Source organism: Schistocerca americana, chromosome 5, assembly GCF_021461395.2.
Source record: "Schistocerca americana isolate TAMUIC-IGC-003095 chromosome 5, iqSchAmer2.1, whole genome shotgun sequence".
NCBI lineage: Eukaryota > Metazoa > Arthropoda > Insecta > Orthoptera > Acrididae > Schistocerca > Schistocerca americana.
In genome coordinates this window covers 458,870,732-458,895,635 of record NC_060123.1, presented here as the reverse complement: position 1 = coordinate 458,895,635, position 24,904 = coordinate 458,870,732, and the positions used below count along the sequence as shown (strand labels likewise).

At 39.0% G+C, this 24,904-nt stretch overlaps 1 protein-coding gene across 1 annotated transcript in view; it reads left to right on the top strand.

The window, feature by feature from the left end:
• LOC124615757 (alpha- and gamma-adaptin-binding protein p34-like) overlaps window positions 1-20,778 on the top strand; it is an 81,602-nt gene extending 60,824 nt beyond the window's left edge. Inside the window, exons 5-8 of the mRNA XM_047143846.1 lie at window positions 15,563-15,718; window positions 15,801-15,922; window positions 17,383-17,471; window positions 19,224-20,778. Coding sequence (XP_046999802.1) covers window positions 15,563-15,718; window positions 15,801-15,922; window positions 17,383-17,451 — 347 coding nt within the window. The 3' untranslated portion in view covers window positions 17,452-17,471; window positions 19,224-20,778. The remainder of the gene's footprint in view (window positions 1-15,562; window positions 15,719-15,800; window positions 15,923-17,382; window positions 17,472-19,223) is intronic.
• The last annotated feature ends 4,126 nt before the right edge of the window (window positions 20,779-24,904 follow it).

The window sequence follows — 24,904 nt, the reverse complement described above, 5'->3', positions numbered from 1 at the left end:
GCACTGTGTATGAAAAGTGCTTAGTTTTGTTGTACATGTCAGTTAAATGCTAACATATACACTCTGCAAACCACCTTGAAGTGCATGACAGAGTGTACATTCTATTGTCCATTTAGGAGGGTTTCTTCCCATTCCATTCACGTATGGAGCACCAGATGAGTGATTTTTTGAATGCGTCTGTGTGTGCTGTAATTATTCTAATCTTATCCTCGCTATTCCTTTTTGAGTGATACATAGGGGGTAGTAGTATATTCCTAGAGACCTCATTTAAAGCTGGCTCTTGAAACTTCGTTAGAAGACTTTATTGGGATAGTTTAAGTCTATCTTGAAGAGTCTTCCACTTCAGTTTCTCCAGTATCTCTGTGACACTTTCCCTCAGATCAAACAAATCTGTGATCATTTGTGCTGCCCTTCTCTGTATACGTCCAATATCTCCTGTTAGCCCTATTTGGTATGGGTCCCTTGCATTTGAGCAATATTATAGAATGGATCATGACTGATTTGTAAGCAATCTCCTTTATAGACTGATTGCGCTTCCCCGGTATTCTACCAATAAACTGGTCTACCACTTGCTTTACCCATAGCTGAGCCTATGTGATCATTCAATTTCATATCCCTATAAAGTGTTACCCAGGAATTTATGTGAATTGGCTGATTCCAATAGTGAAGCGTTGATATTATAGTCATAGGATACTATGTTTTTTTGTTTTGTGAAGTGCACAATTTTACATTTTTCAACATTTAAAGCAAGTTGCCAATCTTTGCACCACTTGAAAATCTTATCAGGATCTGGCTGAATATTTATGCAGCTTCTTTCGGACAGTAATTCATTACAGATAACTGCATCATCTGCAAGAAGTCTGAGGCTACTGTTAATATTGTGTGTGAGGTCATTAATGTACAACATGAACAGTAAGAGTCTCAACACACATCCCTGTGGCACACCCGCAGTCACTTCTACGTCTGATGATGACCCTCCATTCAAGATAACCTGCTGCATCCTCCCTACCAAAAAGTCCTGATTCCAGCCACAAATTTTACTTGGTACCCCATATAATTGCAGTTTTGATAAGAAATGTAGGTATGGTACTGAGTCAAAGGCTTTTTGGAAATCAAGAAATACTACATCTACCTGCCTGCTTTCATCCAAAACTTTCAGTATGTCGTGTGAGAAATGTGTGAGTTGGGTTACACATGATCGATGTTTTTGGAATCCACACCTCGTTATGTTTGAGATGCTTCAACAAACTGATAAAGGATATTGGACCGTAGTTTTGTGGATCTTGGACCGTAGTTTTGTGGATCACTTCTACTGTCCTTCTTGTAGAAGGTAGTGACCTTTGCTTTCCCCAAGAATTGGGCACGATCTTTTGTTCAAAGGATCTACAATAAATTATAGTCAGAAGAGAGGCTAACTCAGCTGCAAATTTTGTATAGAATCTGATAGGAATTCCATCGTGCCCTAGAGCTTTGTTCAGTTTTAACAATTTCAGCTGTTTCTCAATGCCACGGACACTAATACTTATTTCAGTCATCTTTACAATGATATGAAAATTAAATTGGGGCAGTTCTCTTGGGTTTTCCTTTGTAAAGGAACATTTGAAAATGGAGTTAAGTACGTCAGCTTTTGAAAGATAGCACATGATAAACAATTTGACAGGTGTGTTTGTTTTCATACTGTAGTGCTGATATCTGCCAGTAACATGTTTAGAAGCTCTTCAGTGTCTAAATGATAACAACTTACATGAACATTTGAGAAACTAGAAACTAACCAAGATTGATGATATAGCTGTCAGGCAAGTCCTGAATGGTCTCTCTGACCATGATGGACAAAGACTCACCATTAACAATTCAAGTATTTGTGATATTAATAGTGGTCCCAACTGGAAAATTACAGGGAAATCTAGTGATAAAACTATTGAGATCTTTAAATCACATCTCCAAAATATAGACTGGGGTCCAGCATATAATGTAGAAAATGCCAATTCCAAGTACAACCTTTTTAGTAATGAAGTGGCTCTAATATCTGAAAGTACCTTCCCAAAAAGAATATATGAAACCCATACTAAAAAATCCACCAACAAGCCTTGGATTACCAGTGGAATTAGGATCTCATGCAAAAGAAAGAGAGAGTTGTACATTGCCTCAAAAAAATCAGATGACCCTAACCTTTTAAATAACTATAAAAAATACTGTAAAACATTGAACAAAGTCATTCAGAAATCAAAAAGTACGTATCTGTGCTCAAAAACTAATAACTCCACTAATGAAATCAAAACTATATGGGAAGTGATACGAAATGAGACTGGTGCAAATTACCCCAACAAGACCCAAAATATAGCTCTTAACAATGAAGGTAAGCTAGTTCAAAATCAAGATATTGTAGCTAAAATCTTTAATGAGCACTTTTTAACTGCTGCTGAGAAAACAGCATGCAAAGGCTCTTCAGAAAAGGCAATAAAAACTCTGAAAGAACTTTACCCTAAGTCTATAGACATGATAGGTACAGCTCCCATAACTGTGCAAGAATTAAAAAAACCATAGTTTCTCTAAAAAGTAAAAATTCATCGGGTGTAGAAAATATTTCCAGCAATGTGCTAAAAGCCAGCTTTAATCAACTCTCTAAAGTTCTAACACATATATTCAATGCCTCTCTAAATAAAGGTATCTTCCCTGACAGAATGAAGTATGTTACTGTGAAGCTCCTCTACAAAAAAGGTGATCCCACAGATGTTTCCAACTATCATCCTGTCTCTCTTGTAACAATTTTTTTTAAAGTTTTGAAAAATTAATATATGTCAGGATTGTCAATCACCTTGAAAAGTTTGTGCTAATTAGTAAACTACAGTTTGGTTTCAGATCAGGTACATCTACAACCGAAGCAATTTATGCACTTACAAATAACGTTTTAGAATGCCTTGACAAGAAAAAGTTACCTGTTGGTATATTCTGTGACCTGAATAAGGCTTTTGACTGCGTTGATCACAGAATACTTTTAGGAAAAGCAGCCCGTTGTAGAATCCGTGGGCAAATGGGTAACTGGATCATATCATATCTAGAAGAGAGACCAAAAAAAAAAAAAAAAGTATTAGGTGTTAACAATCTACAAGTAGGAGAGGTAGAGTCTGACAGGAAAACAGTACATCATGGAGTTCCACAAGGGTCAGTCCTTGGTCGCCCTTCTATTTATTATATATATTGATGACCTACATGTGTCCTCAAACAGTGCTAGCAATATCACAATGTTTTGCAGATGACACAAGTATAGTGACAGCCAGCAAAACCTCCACTGACGTAGAGTTAAATGCCAACCAAGCACTTGCAAATGCTCTGAACTGGTTCACAGCAAATTCTCTAGCAGTAAATCTCAATAAAACAAATTACATGCAGTTCCAATCCAGTTACATAAGCCCAGAAGAGATTAACATTGCACACGAGAGTCAACAGTTACAAAGCGTTCAGTGCACAAAGTTCCTAGGCATTCACATACATAACTGGCTCAACTGGGAATTCCACATACAGCAAACACTAAAAAAGCTTAGCTCAGCAACATTTGCCATCCAAATAATCTCCAAAATTGGAGACATCAATGTATCAAAGTCTGCATATTTTGGCTGCCTTCATTCAATGATGTGTATGGAATAATCTTTTGGGGCCACTCACCACTTTCAAAAAAAATTTTTGTAATCCAGAAAAAAGTAGTCCGAATTATATGTAGTGCTCCTCCAAGAACCTCATGCCACAATTTTTTTAAACAGTTAGGTATATTAACCACTACCTCACAATAGCTCCTCTCAATCATGGTTTTCACACTTCTCATTTCCTCTGAATATGAAACAAGTGAGGCATACCATATTTATAACACAAGACAGAAAGGTGATATGCACTGTGAACAAAAAAATCTGTCTCTGGTACAAAAAGGGGTAAAGTACACAAGTGCAAAAATCTTTAATGCACTCCTGAGTGATATAAAGTGTCTAAAAGAAAATAAAACATTATTCAAAAGAAAGCTAAAGGGATTCCTACTGGAAAAATGTTTCTACTCTTTAGATGAATTCTTCAGCAGAGATAAATAATTTTAGTAGTAAATCAGATTATTTCTTTTTTCATTGTATCTATATTGTTTTTTTATCACTATTGTATTTTTGTATTGTATTGTTTATTATCTCTATTATTGTATTGTACCAGTTTTGAATCATTCATCTACCATGTGTAATATAACAGTTTGTATTGTATTGTATGATATCTATATTGTATCTGCTTTGACTCGTCCCACATCCATGCGTAATTATGCCATACTGGATCTATGGAATATATATCTCAAATAAATAAATAAATAAATCAGTCAGTCAGTCCAGGCTAGTGATCCCAGAGGTCAGAGTTTGTCTTTCATTAGGACAATATTGAGTTTCTTCCTCTTTTTTTTTCCGCTAATTCCTTGTTCCTCCTCTGGTGTTGCTAATTAGAAAAATACCAAGTTGCACATTAAACTGTGTGTGTGTGTGTGTGTGTGTGTGTGTGTGTGTGTGTGTGTGTGTGTGTGTAGGGGGAGGGGCGGGGTGTATCTATAACTGGTTTGCTAAGTCAACTCAAAACTTGGAAGAAGGCAAGGGCATACTGCCTCCAGTAGGATCATGGCCTAGGAAAGCACTGCAGTTATCAAATCAGCCTCTAGTTTTGGTTTGCCAGGGTGTCATTCTTCTGTCTAGTGTTCACCACATGGATTTTTTTCATACTGTTCATCACATATGAGGGGAAAATATGTGATGAACATTAAAAACCTTCTGTGAAAAAGAAATTTTCCCATAGAAAACAATTCCATAATACATAGCAACAAAGCTGGTGCAGGGGATGAAATCAAAAGAAAAGAAAATCCTGGATGGAGCAAGGAAGCTATTAAAGAGAAGATGAGAGTTTTAAGAAAACCAGAAATAAAGGACTTGTTAGATTTTGTTGAATTAAACAGTATTATCCAGAAATATATTAAATTTCAGCCTCCAGCTGCATAAGCAAAGAAACTTTACCTAGGTTTTAGCTATTATAATGTGGCCTTCTTCAGAAATGTCACAATATAAAATAAATTAAAACATGCCAGATATTGGCCTTTTCAAACTTAGAATGTTAGTCTACAGTAGATAGTCACAAGACTGCGTCACCTCTACTAGTGTTTTGTCGATAGGGCACTCCAACAGGCCAGACAGGTGGGCTGCGGGCACTGAGTCGTAACTGGGTGCCATGGGCAGCAATGCAGCGAGCTCATATGGTGGTCGTGCGCATGCGCGTGCGGAGTAATACAGACTTAGACCCAGTAAAACACTAGTAGAAGTGACGCAGTCTTATGACATTTTAAGTTTGACAAGCCCAATATCTGGCATGTTTTAATTTATTTTATATTGTGACATTTCTGAAGGAGGCTACATTGTTATAGCCGAAACCTAGGTAAAATTCCTTTGCTTATGCAACTGGAGGCTGAAATTTAATATAATTACATTTTACAGTTGCTGACTCTGCTGCACCATGCTAAAAATATTCAGAAATATGTCCAAGAGGATATGAGAAGATACAATTGAAAACAATAAGAGTATGAAGAAAACAAAACATACTCTCATTGGATAGATGCCACATTTTAGCAATTAAGATAGCAGATGGCAAAGTAACTAACAACAGAGATAAAATTATACAGACATTCTAAGATTTTTTGAATTTTATCCACGGTGATTCAAAGTTCCTGCTACAAGCTTCTGGGGATTCTAGAGGGGACTTAGATGAAGTTTTGATCAGAAACCCATGTCCGGAAATATACTGTTTGGATGTAAAATCAGATTGAGGATTGGGTGACTTTGAAATCTCCCATTTCACAGTATGCACACAACAGAGACAGTGAGCTCTGACCTGCGTGCTCGAGGAGCACATGGTCTGAGCAATATTTCGAGTAATTGTCATTGTGTTGTCTTGTACATGACGAAGGACATCTTCTTTGAAGTTAAAGAGTGCAGCGTGTCTGTGGAGCACCGAGCCAGTCCTTCTAGTTTCGAACCTATCAATTTCTTCCAGCCATTGTTGTAGTCAGATGAAGACGTTATGTGATTCATAATTATAACAGGGACCGGCAGTGGTGTCCTTTTATTAGCTCATGCACACTGTCGAGTGGGAGATTTGGATGTGATCCAGTCTTCAAATTGATTTTACTCCAAATGATACATTTCCAGACAAGCGTTCCTTTTCAGAACTTCATCTACTAAGCCGCCCTACGACCCCTAGAAGCCTGTAATAGGAATTTTGAATGACCTGTGTAGTTCAAGGGATCAATCGGAAATACAGGTAGTTAATAATAAGAAGAGTGACACTAAATAACTGTCTGGGATACCAGATGAGGTGTATAAAGGCATTTGAGATGTGAAGAAAGGTATGGTGGCAGAAGCTGTATTCCATTAGAAATGCTTAAGGCTGAAGGGAAAATGATACATAGTTACCCAAAATGTAAGTCCTTTGACATGAAGCAGTGTTCTTGGGTTGATCCTACGTGGTGTAGTGCAACGTTTACATGTTTTGTGCCTTGTAATGCAATACTTATGTACATGGAAGATTTGATAATGGTCGAGCAGTCTGAAACTAATCATCAGTGAATAAATAAAGTTGCCATGCAACTTAACACAGTTTCTTTAAAGCTTATTGTAATCGTGGTGTGCGTATGTTGTGGTTGTACTGTTTGTTTTGCGTCTCTTGCATTAGTATTGACTATGGCCTGTAGAGGCGGCAGTCTACAGTACATGTCTGTGCAATGGTGGATACCAGGGGATACCACAGCCTTGCACACAACTGAATGAAGCGAGAATGAGTATAACGACAACACTGTGAGAAGTATTCAGTAAATTCTTGAGTAAAATTTAGCAGATCAATCGAGTAAAAAATCCTAAGAAATTTTGATCTTGTATAAAGCCAGTAAATGGATAAAATCGCCTGTTCAGATGCTCAGTTACCATACTGGGACCTGGACAGAAGATAATAGACAGAAGGCTTAAATACTGAATTTGGTCTTCCAAAAGTGTTTTGCTGCAGGAGATAATTCTATAGTTCCTCATATGAATTGTTACACGAATGCCAAAACAACAGCTATTGAAATAAGTGATTGGAGTATAGGAAATTGGCTACAGTCACTCAGCACAGGAAAGGCATCTGGACTTTGCGAATACCAGTACTGTTATATTCAGATTATGTGAAAGAACAGGCTCCTCTTCTAGCAGCAGTTAACAATAGGTCACTGGGACAAAAAAATGTACCAAGCAATGAAACAGATGTGCATATAATCATATGCCTACATCACTGATGTCGTCATAGTAGAATTGTGGAACACATTTTAGGCTTGTATATCATGACCTTCTTGAACAAAAACCTCTGTGAAATTAGGTGAGAGTCAGTGCCCAGGTCAGTGCCCAGATTGCTAATGTGTTCCCCGACTTCTGCTGGTCTTCCAAACTGATCGCATGGTGAACAAAATACAAGTTTACTGAATATTGGACCAGATTTGTGACTGAGTCATCATTTCATAGCAGATAGAACTACAGACATTCTGATGGAAAATTAACTATGGAAGTGTTCCAAGGGAGTATTATAGTGTCATTAAGACTCACTGTGTGTATAAATGATTTAGAGGATAATGTCGGAAGTTCTGTTGTTTTTGTCTTTAGTTCGCAAACTGGTTTGATGCAGAACTCCAAGCTACTCTTCCCTTTGCATGCCTCTTCATCTCCGAGTAACTACTGTAGCCCACATCTCTCTGAATCTGTTTACTGTATTCATATCTTGGTCTCGCTCTACAATTTTTACACCAAACGCTTCCCTCCAATACTAAATTGGTGATCCCTGATGCCTCAGAACATGTCCTACCAACTAATCCCTTCTTTTATTCAGGTTGTACCACAAAATTCTTTTCTCCCCAATTCTATTCACTACCTCCTCGTTTGTTATGTTATCTACCCATCTAATCTTCAGCATTCTTCTGTAGCACCACATTTCAAAAGCTCCTGTTCTCTTCTTGTCTTAACAGTTTATTGTCCATGTTTGACTTCCATACATGGCTACTTTCCGTACAAATACTTTCAGAAAGGCTTTCCTGCCAAACCTATACTTAATGTTAACTAATTTCTCTTCTTCAGAAACACTTTTCGTGCCATTGCCAGTCTACCTTTTATATTGTCTCGACTTCGACCATCATCAGTTACGAGGGTTGGAATTTCTCGTACAAAATAGATAGGTGTTTCAAAATTTTACTCACCTTCAGGGCAGTCTCCAGCATTGTGTATAACTTGTTGCCAGCGATGTGGAAGTCGTAGCAGTGCCAGTTGTGTTGACAGTTTGAGCGGCACGTTCTATTGCCTGACGAATTTCTAGCAGTTCTGATGTGATTGCTGTGAAGTGTTTCCTTCAGTTTAGAAATCGAGCTGAACTCACGAGGGCTTTAGTCAGGGGAGTGCAGTAGGTGGTATAGCACTTAGCAGCCCCATCAGTCAAACAAATCAGTAACAACTTGCACTGTACATGCTTCAGGATTGCCCTACAAAATCATGGTCCTGCAAAAAGTGTCGTCACTTCTGTCTCTAAGCTGGTCGTAGGTTGTGTTCCAAAAATGAACAGCATAGAGAAAGAAGTGGTGACACTTTTTGCAGGATCTGAACGTCGTTTTGCAGGACAGTGTGTGGATGCAAGCTGTGACTGATTTGTTTGACTGGTGGGGCTGCTAAGTGCTATACCAGCTACTGCACTCCCCTGACTTGAGCCCTCATGAGTTCAACTCGATTTCTAAACTGAAGGAAACACTTCACGGTATTCGCTTGAGAACTACTATAAATTCGTTGGGTATTAGTCCGCACCGCTCGAACTGTCAACACTACTGGCACTGCTATGAGTATCCTACGACTTCCACATCGCTGCCAACGAGTTATACACAATGCTGGTGACTACTTTGATGGTCAGTAAAACTTTGAAACATGTATCTATTTTGTACGAGTTATAAATAAATAGTTGCCACTATTAAAGTTCCAACCCTTGTATTTTGCTTCCCAAGTAAAAAAACTCATTACTACACTCCTGGAAATTGAAATAAGAACACCATGAATTCATTGTCCCAGGAAGGGGAAACTTTATTGACGCATTCCTGGGGTCAGATACATCACATGATCACACTGACAGAACCACAGGCACATAGACACAGGCAACAGAGCATGCACAATGTCGGCACTAGTACAGTGTATATCCACCTTTCGCAGCAATGCAGGCTGCTATTCTCCCATGGAGACGATCGTAGAGATGCTGGATGTAGTCCTGTGGAACGGCTTGCCATGCCATTTCCACCTGGCGCCTCAGTTGGACCAGCGTTCGTGCTGGACGTGCAGACCGCGTGAGACGACGCTTCATCCAGTCCCAAACATGCTCAATGGGGGACAGATCTGGAGATCTTGCTGGCCAGGGTAGTTGACTTACACCTTCTAGAGCACGTTGGGTGGCACGGGATACATGCGGACGTGCATTGTCCTGTTGGAACAGCAAGCTCCCTTGCCGGTCTAGGAATGGTAGAACGATGGGTTCGATGACGGTTTGGATGTACCGTGCACTATTCAGTGTCCCCTCGACGATCACCAGTGGTGTACGGCCAGTGTAGGAGATCGCTCCCCACACCATGATGCCGGGTGTGCCTCGGTCGTATGCAGTCCTGATTGTGGCGCTCACCTGCACGGCGCCAAACACGCATACGACCATCATTGGCACCAAGGCAGAAGCGACTCTCATCGCTGAAGACGACACGTCTCCATTCGTCCCTCCATTCACGCCTGTCGCGACACCACTGGAGGCGGGCTGCACGATGTTGGGGCGTGAGCGGAAGACGGCCTAACGGTGTGCGGGACCGTAGCCCAGCTTCATGGAGACGGTTGCGAATGGTCCTCGCCGATACCCCAGGAGCAACAGTGTCCCTAATTTGCTGGGAAGTGGCGGTGCGGTCCCCTACGGCACTGTGTAGGATCCTACAGTCTTGGCGTGCATCCGTGCGTCGCTGCGGTCCGGTCCCAGGTCGACGGGCACGTGCACCTTCCGCCGACCACTGGCGACAACATCGATGTACTGTGGAGACCTCACGCCCCACGTGTTGAGCAATTCGGCGGTACGTCCACCCGGCCTCCCGCATGCCCACTATACGCCCTCGCTCCAAGTCCGTCAACTGCACATACGGTTCACGTCCACGCTGTCGCGGCATGCTACCAGTGTTAAAGACTGCGATGGAGCTCCGTATGCCACGGCAAACTGGCTGACACTGACGGCGGCGGTGCACAAATGCTGCGCAGCTAGCGCCATTCGACGGCCAACACCGCGGTTCCTGGTGTGTCCGCTGTGCCGTGCGTGTGATCATTGCTTGTACAGCCCTCTCGCAGTGTCCGGAGCAAGTATGGTGGGTCTGACACACCGGTGTCAATGTGTTCTTTTTTCCATTTCCAGGAGTGTACTTTAAGTGTCTCATTTCATAATATAATTTCCTCGGCATCACCTGTTTTAATTTGACTACATTCCATTATCATCATTTTACTTTTATTGATGTTCCTCTTTACTGCTCTTCCAAGTCCTTTGCCGTCCCTGAGAGGATTACAATGCCATCAGCGAACTTCAAAGTTTTTATTTCTTCTCTCTGGACTTTAATTCATAATCCAAATTTTTCTTTTGTTTCCTGTAGTGCTTGCTCAATATACAGGTGAATAACATCAGGGATAGGCTACAACCCTGTCTCACTTCCTTCTTAACCATTGCTGTTCTTTTATACCCCTTGACTCTTATAACTGTCATCTGGTTTCTGTATGAATTGTGAATAGCCTTTTGCTCTCTGTATTTTACAGCTGCCACCTTTAGAATATAAAAGAGAGGGTTCTGGTCAACATTGTCAAAAGCTTTCTCTAAGGCCACACATGCTGTAAATGTAGGTTTGCCTTTCCTTAAACTATCTTCTATGAGAAGTTGTAGGGCCAGTATTGCCTTGCGTGTTCCTATATTTCTTTGGAATCCAAACTGATCTTCCCCGAGGTCAGCTTCTATGAGTTTTTCCATTCCTCTGTAAAGGATTCCTGTTAGTATTTTGCAACCGCGACTTATTAAACTGATAATTCTGTAATTTTCTTACCTGTCAGTGCCTGCTGTCTTTGGGATTGGGATTATTACATTCTTCTTGAAATCTGAGGTTGTTTCGCCAGTCTCATACATGTTGCTCACCAGATGAAAGAGTTTTGTCATGGCTGTCTCTCCCAAGGCTACAATAGTTCTGATTGAATGTTGTCTACACCCGGGGCCTTGTATCGACATAGGTCTTTCAGTGATTTGTCAAATTCTTCATGCAGTATCATATCCTCCTTCTCTTCTTCCTCTATGTCCTCTTCCATTTTCATAATATTGTCCTCAAGTGCATTTCCCTTGTATAGACCCTCTATATACTCCTTTCATCTGTCTGCTTTCCCTTCTTTTCTTAGGACTGGTTTTCCATCTGAGCTCTTGATGTTCATGCACGGTGGTTCTCTTTTCTCGGAAGGTCTCTTTAATTTTCCTGTAGGTAGTATCTATCTTACCCTTAGTAGTGATATAGCTTCAGCATCCTTTAATTTTTCATCTAGCCATTCCTGCTTAGTCATTTTGCACTTCCTGTCAGCCTCATTTTTTAGACATTTATGTTCCCCTTCATCCGCTACATTTCTCGCATTTTTATATTTTCTCCTTTCACCAATTAAATTCAATGTCTTCCTTGTGTTACCCAAGGATTTCTACTAGCCCTTGTCTTTTTACCTACTTGATCCTCTGCTGCCTTTACTATTTCATCTCTTAAAGCTACCAATTCTTCTTCTACTGTATTCCTTTCCCATGTTCTTGCCAATTGTTCCCTAATACTCCCTCTGAAACTCTCTACAACCTCTGATTCTTTCTGTTTATCCATATCTCAGCTCCTTAAATTCCCTCCTTTTGCAATTTCTTAATTTTTGATCTGCAGTTCATAACCAATAAATAGTGGTCAGAATCCACATCTGCCTCTGGAAATATCTTACAATTTAAAATCCGGTGCCCAAATCTCTTCTAACCAGTGTATAATCATTCTGAAACCTTCTGATGTCTCCAAGTCTCTTCCATATATAAAGCCTTCTTTAAGGTTCTTATATAAAGTGTTAGCTATGATTAAATTATGCTCTGTGCAGAATTTTACCTGATGACTTCCTCTTCCATTCCTTTCCCCCCGTCCGTATTCACGTACTACTTTCCCTCTCTTCCTTTACCTACTGTTGAATTCCAGTCTCCCGTGACAATTAAATTTTTGTCTCCGTTTATTATCTGGATACTTTCTTTTATCTCATCATACATTTCCTCAATCTCCTCTTCATCTGCAAAGCCAGTTGGCATATAAACTTATACTACTGTGGTGGGTGTGGGCTTTGTGTCTATGTTGGTTACAATATTGTGTTCGCTGTGCTGTTCATAGTAGTTTATCCACATTCCTATTTTTTTTATTCATTATTAAACCTACTCCTTCATTACCCCTATTTTATTTTGTATTTATGACTCTAGTCACCTGACCAGAAGTCGTGTTTCTCCTGCCACCGAACTTCACTAATTCCCACTATATCTAACTTTAACGTATCCATTTCCATTTTTAAATTTTCTAACCTGACATTCCAAACTCTGATCTGTAGGACGCCAGTTTTGTTTCTACTGATGACCATGTCCCCTTGAGCAGTCCCCACTTAGGGATCCATATGGGGCACTATTTTACCCCTGGAATATTTTACCCAAGAGGGTTCCATCGTCATTTAACCATGTAGTAGAGCTGCATGTCCTCTGGAAAAATTATGGCTGATGTTTCCCCTTGTGTTCAGCTGTTTGCAGTGCCAGCACAGCAAGGCCATTTTGGTTGATGTTACAAGGCCAGATCAGTTAATCATCCAGACTGTTGCTCCTGTAACTACTGAAAAGGCTGCTGCCCCTCTTCAGGAACCACAAGTTTGTCTAGACTCTCAACAGATACCCCTCCATTGTGGTTGCATCTATGGTATGGTTATCTGTATCGCTGTGGTGCACAAGCCTCCCCACCAACGACAAGGTCCATGGTTCGTGGGGGGAGGGGGAGGCTATTTATAGAAGGTAAATTCAGAAGACGCAATCTCAGAAAACTGTATTGAAATCCAGGAAGAAGATCTACAGAGGGTCGCCATTTGGTGCAGGGCCTGCCAGATGACCCTCAGTATAAATAAATTTAATGCATTGTGAATAAATGGACAGAAAGACCCATCACTGTATGATTATACCATCACCAGTAAATAACGTGGGAACCATACCAACCACAAAAATTTGTTTTTAATGCAACTGTTCTGGGTGACCCAAAGTTGAATGACTACTTAAACCTGGTTGTAATAAACCAAATGCCCGACAGTCGTTGGAAGACTGCTAAGGATATGCAGGCTTTCCTTTCTTCTCTCCATTTGTGATGACACATGAAAGGAGGTCAATCATACAGCTATAATAAATACACTTTCTCACACTCTGTAAAGTGCCTGCGGAGTATGAGTCTTTAATGATACACCCCAATAATGCAGTGTGCAGTCGTGGTTTTGATATAAATAATTTGTTTTGAATGCGACAATACATACTATATTTTATCGTAATCAGTATAAAAAAAATTACATTGGAAATGTTTGATGATTGCTACTTTAATTATAACCTTATACTAGGTGATGACAAACTCCTATTGCACTTTTAGAAATGTGTCACTTTTCAGTAATAAGAGGAAATTAAGGAGCTGCTGACATCTGTGTATTTTGTGTGTTTTTCGGACAAGTTGTTCAGGCAGTTGAAATTGTCTGTAATAGAATGATGATTATGTCGATATGTAGCTGTATATTTTTATAATTATTAATGTATTTTTCTGATTGTTATTTGTGTTTCTTTTATGAGTAATTACAGGGGATAGGAAAAACAATGTGGACTCCTGTACTTACTTGCAAGTAGTTTACTAATAAGGGGTTGGACCCACATCTGCCTGTAATACAGCTGCGATTCTTCTGGGAATACAGGTGTATAGTGATTGTATAGTCTCCAGTGGAACGTTAACGCCACTCTTCAGTCACAACCTCTTCTAACTCCTGTAGTGACGAGGGAGATGGAAATCTGCTCCGGAGTCTGTGCTCCAATGCCACCCACAAGGATTCGATAATGTTCAAGTCTAGGGACTGTTCTGGCTGTGAAGACACTGCAGTTCAGTTGCATGCTCCTCATACCATGATTGTACTGTTTTGACTGTGTGGATTGGTGTATTATTGTCCTGAAATATGGCATCATTGTTGGTAACAATATTTGAATCATGGGATGCACCTGATCACCTAAAATGTTCACATAATCTTTGGCTGTAAAACGGCCTTTGAAAGTAATGATGTGACCAGCAGAATACCGTGATGTGGAGGCCCACACCATCACACTTCCATCTCCATGCTTAACTGTTGGAATCGAGAGGTCAGAATGGTAGGCTTCTTTCGGCTTTCTCTAGATCTAAACCAGGTCCGATGTGGAAATAACAAAAACATTGACTCGTTGGACCATATGACGTGTTTACACTGATCAGCTGTTAAGGATTTATGCTCCTGACACCATGTTTTACACTTCTTTGTATTGGTTGTCATCAATAAATGATTTCGATGTAGCAGCTTGTCCATGAATATTCACTTTATGGAGTCCTCGGTGACAGGTGTCAATAGATATGGTGTCTCGAAGAAGGCTATTGAGCTATGCAGTCACTTTAGCCGCTGTAGTTTTGTGTTGTTTTGACACAATTCGTGTTAATGTACGACACTCTCAGTCATTTAGTTTTCATTTGTGCCCACTATTACATTTACATGATGATGTCTTTCCATGTTTTGTGTAGGCTATGATGACTGTTGGAACAGTTACTCTTGAACATTCAATGAGTTGGCTGCATTGGTTACTGACGCTCCAGCTAATCGGGCTCCCACAATGTGTCCTCTTTGGAACTCTGTTAGGTCTTTTGTTACACATCAACCTTGACCTCTGAATGCAAATACGAAGTGTGCACTACTCATAAACAACCTGAACAGATGTCTAGTCCGTACTGAACATGCACAGTCCAACACGACATGTGTCTTACCTGTGTTGTTGACCGTCAAACGCAACCATCCCATTACTACCACTGTTCACATTATTTTGCCTATCTCCTATATCTCTCACATTGAGTGTGCATTTTGTAACATTGGCTATTATTTGAATTAAATTGCTTACTTCTAAAACTAATAATTTGTTAGAAATTTATGGAATAAATGTGTAAATAATTCTTCAGTGCTAGAAACAACACACAGTAATAATAGTTATCATGTTATAAGTTATTTCTTATTCCTGTTGGATGTCACATTATTAAATAGTTGTTAATTTCTCCTGTTCATGTTTAGAGGTTTTTATTTTTCTGCTATAACAATACTGACAGTGAAGACTTACACACCTTTCTTCAATTGTTCTTTACTAAAGTGCAGTTGTTTTGCAGGTAAGCCCCAGCAGCTATCTCGAACAGTCCAATCAATGTTAGTGGGTAATGCTCCCACAACACCCACAAATGGCAACAGTGATGAGGATGCAGACCAGGGGTCTACTCTTGATAACAGTTCTTTCTTTGCAGCTACATGTACAGAGGAACGAATAGGTAAATAGTCATCTGTGGGGTATTTTTCTTTGTCACTGTTTGTGGCTAAAATATTCTCTGTAGCTTTATGTTTCTGTTGCAGATGAGTTACTTGGTGATAGTGGTGGTGTAGCAGGTTTCTCTTCTTTATTTGAACAACTGTGTACAATGAAGGAGCGAGTCTCTAAACTTCCAAGTGACCAAAGAAGAGCTTGTGCTGAACAGGTGTGTTTATTGGAAATAAATGTTTGTTTCATCATATTGTGTTTCCTCTTTTGTGTATCCACAATGCATTAAAACTTGATGCCAGTCTGAGATTCAAATCTGGCATTCACTTGAGTCTGTCATTATCATTTTTGTTGTGTATTCCATTTCCAATGGGTGCAAGAGCTCCAGCATTGTAGCAAAGCTTTTAGGCACTTTGAAGTGGGAAAGGAGCTGGCTGTGGCTCATTGAAGCCTTGTTTGCAAGATGTGCAGTTATCTCTTTACACAATATTCTTACTGCTTGCTTCTGCTGAATGAACACTTAATTTACTTTAGGTGCACTGTCCGAGTAAATAATTCCATAATACTACAGGAAGTGAATATCTGCAAATGAAGCCAACACTCTTGTCTTTAGGTCAACACTAGGAGAGATGCTTCTATCCCAAAACATGCTGAAGTGAACTTTTAATTATTTTATCTGTGTTTTGATCCATTTGTGTTATTCAGCTGGACAAGGAATTTGGCAGTGTGTGTTCCAATTAGTGTGTGGCCATTATCTCTGGTTTAAAATGGCATAATATGAGTAATTTTGAGACTCTAGTTTACTAAGTATAATTTTATCCAAACAAACACAGGCTTTCGTAAGATTATAGAATGTATTGACAGAATAATTTTTCTTTTTTAGCTCTGCTTGCACTTTTGTGAGGTTTGTACCTGTGAAGAATCCTTTATGAAGGGCAAGCCAAGAGGCAATTAACAAGTTCTGGTCAATTAAATGTGTCAATATTCTGTCATAGGTTAATTTCTCAAGCACCTTTGAGAAGCTTGGAAGCAGTGACATAGATCTGTAATTAGAGGTAGTTTGCGTATCTCTAGTTTTGTTGATGGGTGTTATAACAACTTACTGAAGTCTGTCTGAAAATATGCCTTGAGTCATTGATTGATTACAAAGATAGTTTAAGGGTAATCCTATCAAGTCAGCACAAGATTTTAATATTCTGCTAGAAAAACAGTGAGAGCTAGCAGAATCGCTATGTTTCAGTGACCTAAACATTCTGTAATCTCCTTAGGGGCTGCATTTTTAAAATTAATATCTGTTAGTGGTGCATACAGTGTCTTTATGAGTAAATATAATGTATCTGTGTTTGGTTGTCTCTTGGTGGGTGCAAAGTTAGCTCCCAATGTGAGGAAGTAATCATTGGATTTGACGGCCAGTGATTTGAAAATGTCACCATTTCTGCCACAGATATTTTCTGGAATCAATAGTATTATGAAACGTTACTCATATGGTTAGTGTTGGATCAGTTTTTGGGTTTAAATATTTCTCACCAGCTTCCAGAATAATGTACTGTTTTCCAATTTTAGTTCCTTTTGTTATTGTTCTTTCAGTGAAGAATAGGCCCCTCAACATATATATTATATCTGGTGTCCAACATTTGTAATTTATGGAATTATAAAAAGTACTTTATTATTTTACAGGTTGTAATGGCATTTTGGAAAGCAATAGGTGGAGATGATGATGAGTTATCAGGTCTTGGCTCAAACTGAAATAAATGAGAAGGGACAAGGTAATATTTGCTTGAATTTTCATTTGCTGTTGTACTTATAGTTGTATTTTGTAATATGTTTATAATATATAATAAGGAAACTACTATTTAAACATCAGAATTAAAACTGTAATTTCTGTTTTATCTGTATTGTTATATTCTAATGCTATTCATCTATAAAAAATTTACTTTACTTTTGGTCAATTTTTGAAATTTAAATGATAATTGTTCTTATAACCTGCTAATTATAGTTATGTTAGGCTTCCTGTTTAGAGAAAGAATGAGACCCATAAAACATGAAAGCCAGAGTACCGAACATTTTGGCTAAATCTTTATATTTATGTAAGCGTAGGCTTCCGAAGAACAAATGTTATACAATGCTGAGGTAACGCTAAAATGTTTGTAGCAGGCTTATACAGTTCTTTCATATACTTGCTGAGTAGTAATTGACTATCAGATGGAAGACAAGAGAGATGACTGATGTATTTAAGCAGCCCATCAATGTGAACTGTGGTAATGGTTAAAAGCTACCACCATCCTGGCTGTCAATAGTAATGGGTCCAAGGACTGATACAGCTTACACAGCTGCCCAGCCATATGTGGCTGTGCGCTTTTCAATAACAAACTCTAGGCACTGGTGTGTGTCATCTACTGCCAGGAATAACCTCAGAGATGGTCTCCTGGCCAATAGTACCGTATGATCATTTCATTTGTTTCCCCATCAGGAAACAGTGGTATGTCATGTATGTCACAGTAGTGGATCTACATCTCTCTGTATAATTTGCAAGACATTGTGCAATGCTTGGCCAGTATTAGAATTTTCTTTGCATTGGATATTAAGCAAAAGAGAGATGACTGTTGATACTACTCTAGATGTGCCCTTTTTTTTCTTTATCCTTTTCTCTTGATTCTCAAGTGAGATACATAATGGTGGGAGCAGAAGTATTGCACAGTCTTCCTCAGATACCGATGCTTGGCATGATTTCATGAGAACTCTGTCCCCTTTCTTCTAAATATTCCCCAGATGTTAATCTTAAGTTTTAGTAAATACTTCTAAACATCCACCTGAAAAAAAAAATAAGTGTAGGGATTTGAACTAAGAATATTCTGCTTGATAAGTAATAGCTCTAATTGCTGCACCAAGTGTCTAGTTGAAAGTAGGAAAGCAATCAAACATGTTGACCTCAATTTTTTCTCAGATGAAGGCACAGAGACCTAAGCCCTGTGTGGAAGCATTTAGACTTTAAAATGTTTAACTTGTTGCAGGATCACCATCTCACCAGGATGGGAATGTCATTCTGGTGTAATTTATCACCTTAGACATTATCCCCACATGTGATTGTGGTAGTCTACTGCCCTGATACTCAATAAATTGTTGTTTCTGTGTGATTTATACCATTCCTTTCAAATAAGTGTGTCAGATATTTAGTTTTAAAAATGGGTTATTATTCATCAAAGTCTTTGTAATGTGGCAAATTATCCCTATTCTTTCTATAATAGTCAGTGACAGTATGTGATTCAAGATTCAAGATCAAATACCTGAACTGCCTTGCTTTTAGTCCAATTTGTGAGAAAAGAATGAAATTTGGTTGTTCAGTGCTTTCTATTATCTCTGCACTCTTTGTCTCATAGATTTCCTTTTATTGAGATAATCCTCCCCCCCCCTCCCCCCCCTCAGAAGTCCATCTGTACTGTCTCCTCCTCCCCTTCTCTCTTACTTTTACTGAATTGCATGATATGATTGCATTTCAAGCTTTCTATTTTATGTTTCAGAGTTGATGTTTCATCCAAGGATGTGATTACCGCAACTCATTCTCCGAATGAAGAACCACGTTTGATATGAAATCGTGATGTTCCAAATTTCTTCAGAGAGGATATCTTGTGATTCTTAGCTTTCTCCGAGTATTATATTTATACCACTTTTGTCATATCAGTACTGATGTGAGGAAGCAGAAAAGTTTTCTAGTCGATTACATCTGTATTCTGATGTTGATAGGGCAGTATATTGTTGGGAGCAATATAAATCTTTTCTAGGAACTATACTTTAGTCATATGTAAAGGAACTGTGTGAAAACATTAACACCTGTGTACCAATCTCCTATGCCAAAGAGCTATTGGTGTCTTTGAATCAAACTTAATTAAAATAAATATTTGGTATTTGTTTTCCCAGGTGCTATCATCACTGCCTGAGAAACTGAATATTTTTCCAAAGCAGTTTTGGACTTGACAACTTCATTGATATTTGTTTTGTGATCCAGAGATATACCCTCTGTTTCTTGTACATAAAAAAGGGTATTTTTTGTTTTAATTCAATACTGAATTGTAATTCTCTAGAATATCATGTTCCTAATGAAAGTAGGAAATGGAAACTCTTCTCTTTGATTTGGTAACATAGAGACCAGTGTATACAGTAAATATCTCGTTTCACATAGTGTATTATAGTTTTTCATTTTTAATGCATTTTTAGAAAATTTAGCAAACTTAAACATGATATGCATGTAGTCTAAAAAGAGACAATTTATCTTTTGTACCACGTTATGGGAGGTACATTCTTGTTACTCTGCTGCAGTAAATTCTGATGTGTAATAAAACTGGAAGTGCATGTGATCAGCATGTAAATAGTTTATCCTTGAGAAGACAGTTTTGCTTGGAGTATTTAATAGCTTGAGCATTGGGAAGTTATATCTGTGCAATATTAATCTGCTGTAGTGTATGTCACAATTGTATCATGTTGTTATATTATTATAGTCTTAGTTTCAAAGCTAATTTCATGATTCAGAACTTACCTTGCTCTGTTGTCTCATTTCAATTGAAACACTATTTTTTGTTTCATGCAAGTGAAGGATTCTGTATGTCTGTCTGGTCATTGACAGTCACATTTTGTAAAATCATTGATTCTATAATATATCAATTGAAAAATGATCTGTAGAAGTTCTTAGTTTGTGTATAATGAAAATATAAAATTAAAAACAAATATTGTTAATTATGATATGGACAGATTCTTATTGTTAGTCTGTACTTTTGCTATCCTAGACATCACTGTAAGATATAGCACTTTGTATGCTGTTACAGTTTTGCCAAAATGCTAGTGCTAATGAATGTCATTACGGTCATCATAGACAGCTTCTCACATCTTTGACTGTGCCAGAATAAAAGAAGTTTTGTACATTAGAGCATCATGATACTGTGTTATTTTGCATTACTGTTGTTACGTTGTTCTTGCTTTATGATGGAATTTACCTTAGTGTATGCTGTTTTCAGTGCACTTGGACTTTATGTAACGTATTCATTGGTGCCTCAAGTAGTAAAGGGTACAGCAATCAGTTGGGTGTGGCCATCTTTAGTGCTTAAAGACATATGAAGAACCAGTTACAATATTTTTGATGCGTTGACACATCTATTAACATTATTTTACACTTTGTACGTTTTATCACCTTCTTTTATGTTTAAAAAAATGTGTACGTAAAACAAGTAAGGTGTTTGTGACTAAAAACAGTGATTAATGTTTTACAGTTACACTAGATGGTAGTTGGGTGAACTGTCAGTGGCACTGATAATTGCTGCACACTTTACAACTGAACGGTTAGGGAGACAATTATTGAACTATATGAAATAAAACAGTCATAACTTTTGAACAGTTTGTATTAGGACTTTCAAACTGCACAGTTGGCTGCGGGGCATGATGGGAATTAGTATGCGCTGTTTGATTTGGTTTAGCAATGTAGCCCACTTCCATTTGGATGGGTTCGTCAATAAGTAAAATGGTGCATTTGAGGGACTGGGAAAAGGCATTTCGCGATCAAGAAGTCTCTTCACCCTCAACAGGTGACTGTGTGGTATGCAATGTCCAGACACGGAATAATAAGTGCAATATTCCTTGTTGGCACTGTGACTACCAATTGGTACGTGAAGGTTTTGGAAGATGATTTCATCCCCTTTATCCAAAGTGAACCCTGCCAGCAAGATGTGGTTCTTGCAGGACAGAGCTCGACTTCAGCAAAGCAGGTGACTGCATTCTAGCTCTGGGATACCCAGAGGCTACTGGCATTGGCCTTGGTTGGTCGCCATATTCTCCAGATCTGAAGATATGCAACTCCTTTTTGTGGGGCTATATTTCAAGACAAGGTGTACAGCAATAGCCCCAAAACCATTGCTTAGCTGAAAACAGCCATTCAGGCGGTCATCGACAGCATCGATGTTCCGACAATCCAGTGTGTCGAGGAGAATTCCGCTATTCATCTTTGCCACATATCAAACATGTCGTAACCGAAATCCGAATATCTGTAGTGACGTTTACATGTTGAATAAAGTGTGTGCACACTACAGTTTGTAACTAATTTAAGTTTTTTTTTCACATAGTTCAATAAATGTCACCCTGTAGTTTAAAAATACAAAACAATTTGCTCAAAATACCTAAGTTACTCACTTTTCATTAAAAACCGTGTTGCATACTAGGCACAGTTGAAGGAATTGGAACAGACAAGAGTGGTGATCCACGTTACTGCACCAGAAGCGGTATGTCAAAAGGCTCAGAAATCTTTCCACTTTAAAATAACTTCTCTCATAAGTCTAACATAAAAGATACATTATAATTTACAAGATTTGTGTTAAAATTAATAAACTTTCAACTACTTCATGTAATAATGTGGAAAACACATTTATCACCAGAAAAAAATATAGCTGCTGGGCACAACTGCTTCCTCATGGAATCGGACCTGCTATTCATTGATCGATGTAGGGGCACTCCTAGAGATCTTTTAATAGTTTACTTCAGTGTTCTTATGGTCTCTCTTCACAGTATAATATAATAGTTTAGGTATTACTTTTGATATTTGACAGTTGTTTAACCTGTATGGCCTAGAGCTGTGGTTTTCAAACTTTTTAGGTCCACAGCTTCCTTGACTGAACATAAACACCTGCAGTTTCTCCTTTCACAATGAGATCTGACTCAAAGTGTGGGGTAAATAAAATTAAGGAAAAAAAGAAATGAGAATAGTTATTTCTTTATAAAGTGTGGGACATAAAAACAATTTAATTGACTTTTAATGTAATTACATCTTATTCTTGCAATGAAATCAACTGGGATGAAGAGCTTGCTTCTTCAAATCTTGCTACAAGATTGGAAATTGGGACTCGCATGTCTTTTTTCCACATTCATTTGTGACCTATATATAATGTTGATGACTGCTAATGGTGAAACACCTACCTCACGTAAGATGTTGCAAAAAGTATCAAAACTCGTAGGGCATTATTACCTACCCCTCTTCACCAATCTCTACATGCCAAGCAGTGGTCAGGAAACGAACTTTGATTTCAGTGTGGAGTATGAAGAAATATTAATAAATTGCTCTTTGTTCTCGAGTGGTAAATGTTGATGGAAGTTCTGTACTTAAAAGATCTTTGATACAGCTGTGTTGATTAATTTAGTGTGGAAAGTAATTCAGAAAGTAATCAGTGAATTCAGTTAAATGGTTTACAAATACAGACTTCAAGTATTTGCTTGACTGAAAGTGATTGTCATCTAAAACTGTGGGAAGACCAGGAAAAATGTAATGTATATCTTTAGCTTGCAACTTTTTCTTCCACAGTAGTAGTTTCTTTCCGAAGGCTGAAATTTTGTCTGACAGTTCAGAATTTTGGCGTCATTACTTTGAAGATTCAATGAATTATTATTATTGTTTTTTTTCTCCTCTCCCCAAAGATACACCAGCTTCAAAATAATATCAAAGTCTATGAATTTCAAAATATCTCAAGTTAAGTGTACTACTTTCAATAAGACTTAACATTTTGATTACTGATTGGAAGAAATCATGAAGGCCAGGAGTCATGCTTTCTGATCACAATGCTTCTCAGTGAAGAAAGCAGTGGCTCTAAATAGCATAAGGAGTGTTTAAAGATCAGAATTTGGAATACAGTGTACCAGCCAGCCTTACTACGATATCTGTCTGTACACATGCCTACACAATTTTCCCAATTAATGTTACTTTCTTCTACAAAAGAGTATTTCAAATAGGTCTGTTGCTTTTGCTCCAGGAATTATTTTACTGCAGAAAAGAAGATATTCATGAAATTTTTTGTAGCATATAAACTGCCTGAAACAAATTAGATACACATCATTCTATTTGTCTGTAGCTTCATCCAATTGAATAAAGAAATAACCATTACTTTTGTCCCTCAGGGGTCCACCACTCATTGGCAGGTTTGTGCTTGGCTACCAATGGGCTCCAGCCTTTGCAGCATCTTTTCCCTTCTGTGCTGCATGCTGTCCTCTTGCTATTCTTTTTCCCCTCCCTTGGGAAACATGTCTGGCGTGTTATTGGGAATGTTCCGCATTGTCTGTTGCTGACATAAGAACAGTCTCACCAATGTTTTTCGTTCTCTTTTCCTTTCTTTGTTTCCCTTCTACTCTTGTTCCTCCACTTCGGCGTTTGAGGTTCCTCTTTTTCTTCTTCCTCCCTGTGTGCTCCTGAAGTCCAGTCCATGCATCTGACATGTAACAGGTGACTGGGTAATGCATAATTCCCAGCCCAGGGTTGACAGGTAGGGTTTGCATACCCCATGGTACAGGCCAGGCCCAGGGAGGGGTGATAGCCTGAGCTGCTACCTTCTCAAATTGCCAATTGGTCCCTCTGTCAGGTGTTTGGGAGGTGTGACCTGAGGTATGAATGGTAACCTAAGGTGGGTGTGCCCCATGTGAAGGGGGCCCTGGTAGGAAGGAGTGCACCATCGGAGATGCTGGCAATCGTGGGGTGTTTTCTCGCAATGAGCCAATCAACTTCACAATCAGCATCTACAAAACGTAAACAGAATGAGGCTAATGATTCAAAGACCCTTCCAGCTGCACAACAGTTCCTTGTGATCTCCCCCATACTGAAGACAGTCAGTCCTTTGCCAGAGTAAATCCATATATTATTCAGAAAAGTGTTGATGCAATTGCTGACCCTGTGAAATCCTGCTCTCATTTATGGAATGGCACTTTGCTTTTGGAGACTAATTCTGATTCTCAAGCACAACAACTGCTTGCTGCCTTGCTTCTCCATGGCTACCCTGTTCATGTTGAGGCCCTTAGAACTCTGAATTCTCCCGTGGTGTTATTTACACTGTGCTGTTTGATGGTCTGACCGAGGCCAAAATCCCATCTTACTTCTCTGAGCAGAGTGTCATTGCCATCCATTGGCTGATGAAAAAGATGATTCCTCCTTAGTGCCCACCGAAACTCTTTTTCTCACCTTTGTTAGAGTGATGCTTCCGTCCAAGATCAAAGCAGGTTATGAAATTATCATAGTCCGACCGTACTTTCTGAACCCGACCTGCAGCTCGTGGTCTAGTGGCTAGCGTTGCTGCCTCTGGATCACGGGGTCCTGTGTTCAATTCCCGGCTGGGTTGGGGGTTTTCTCTGCCCGGGCACTGGGCACTTGAGTTATCCTCATCATTGCATCATCATCATCATCATC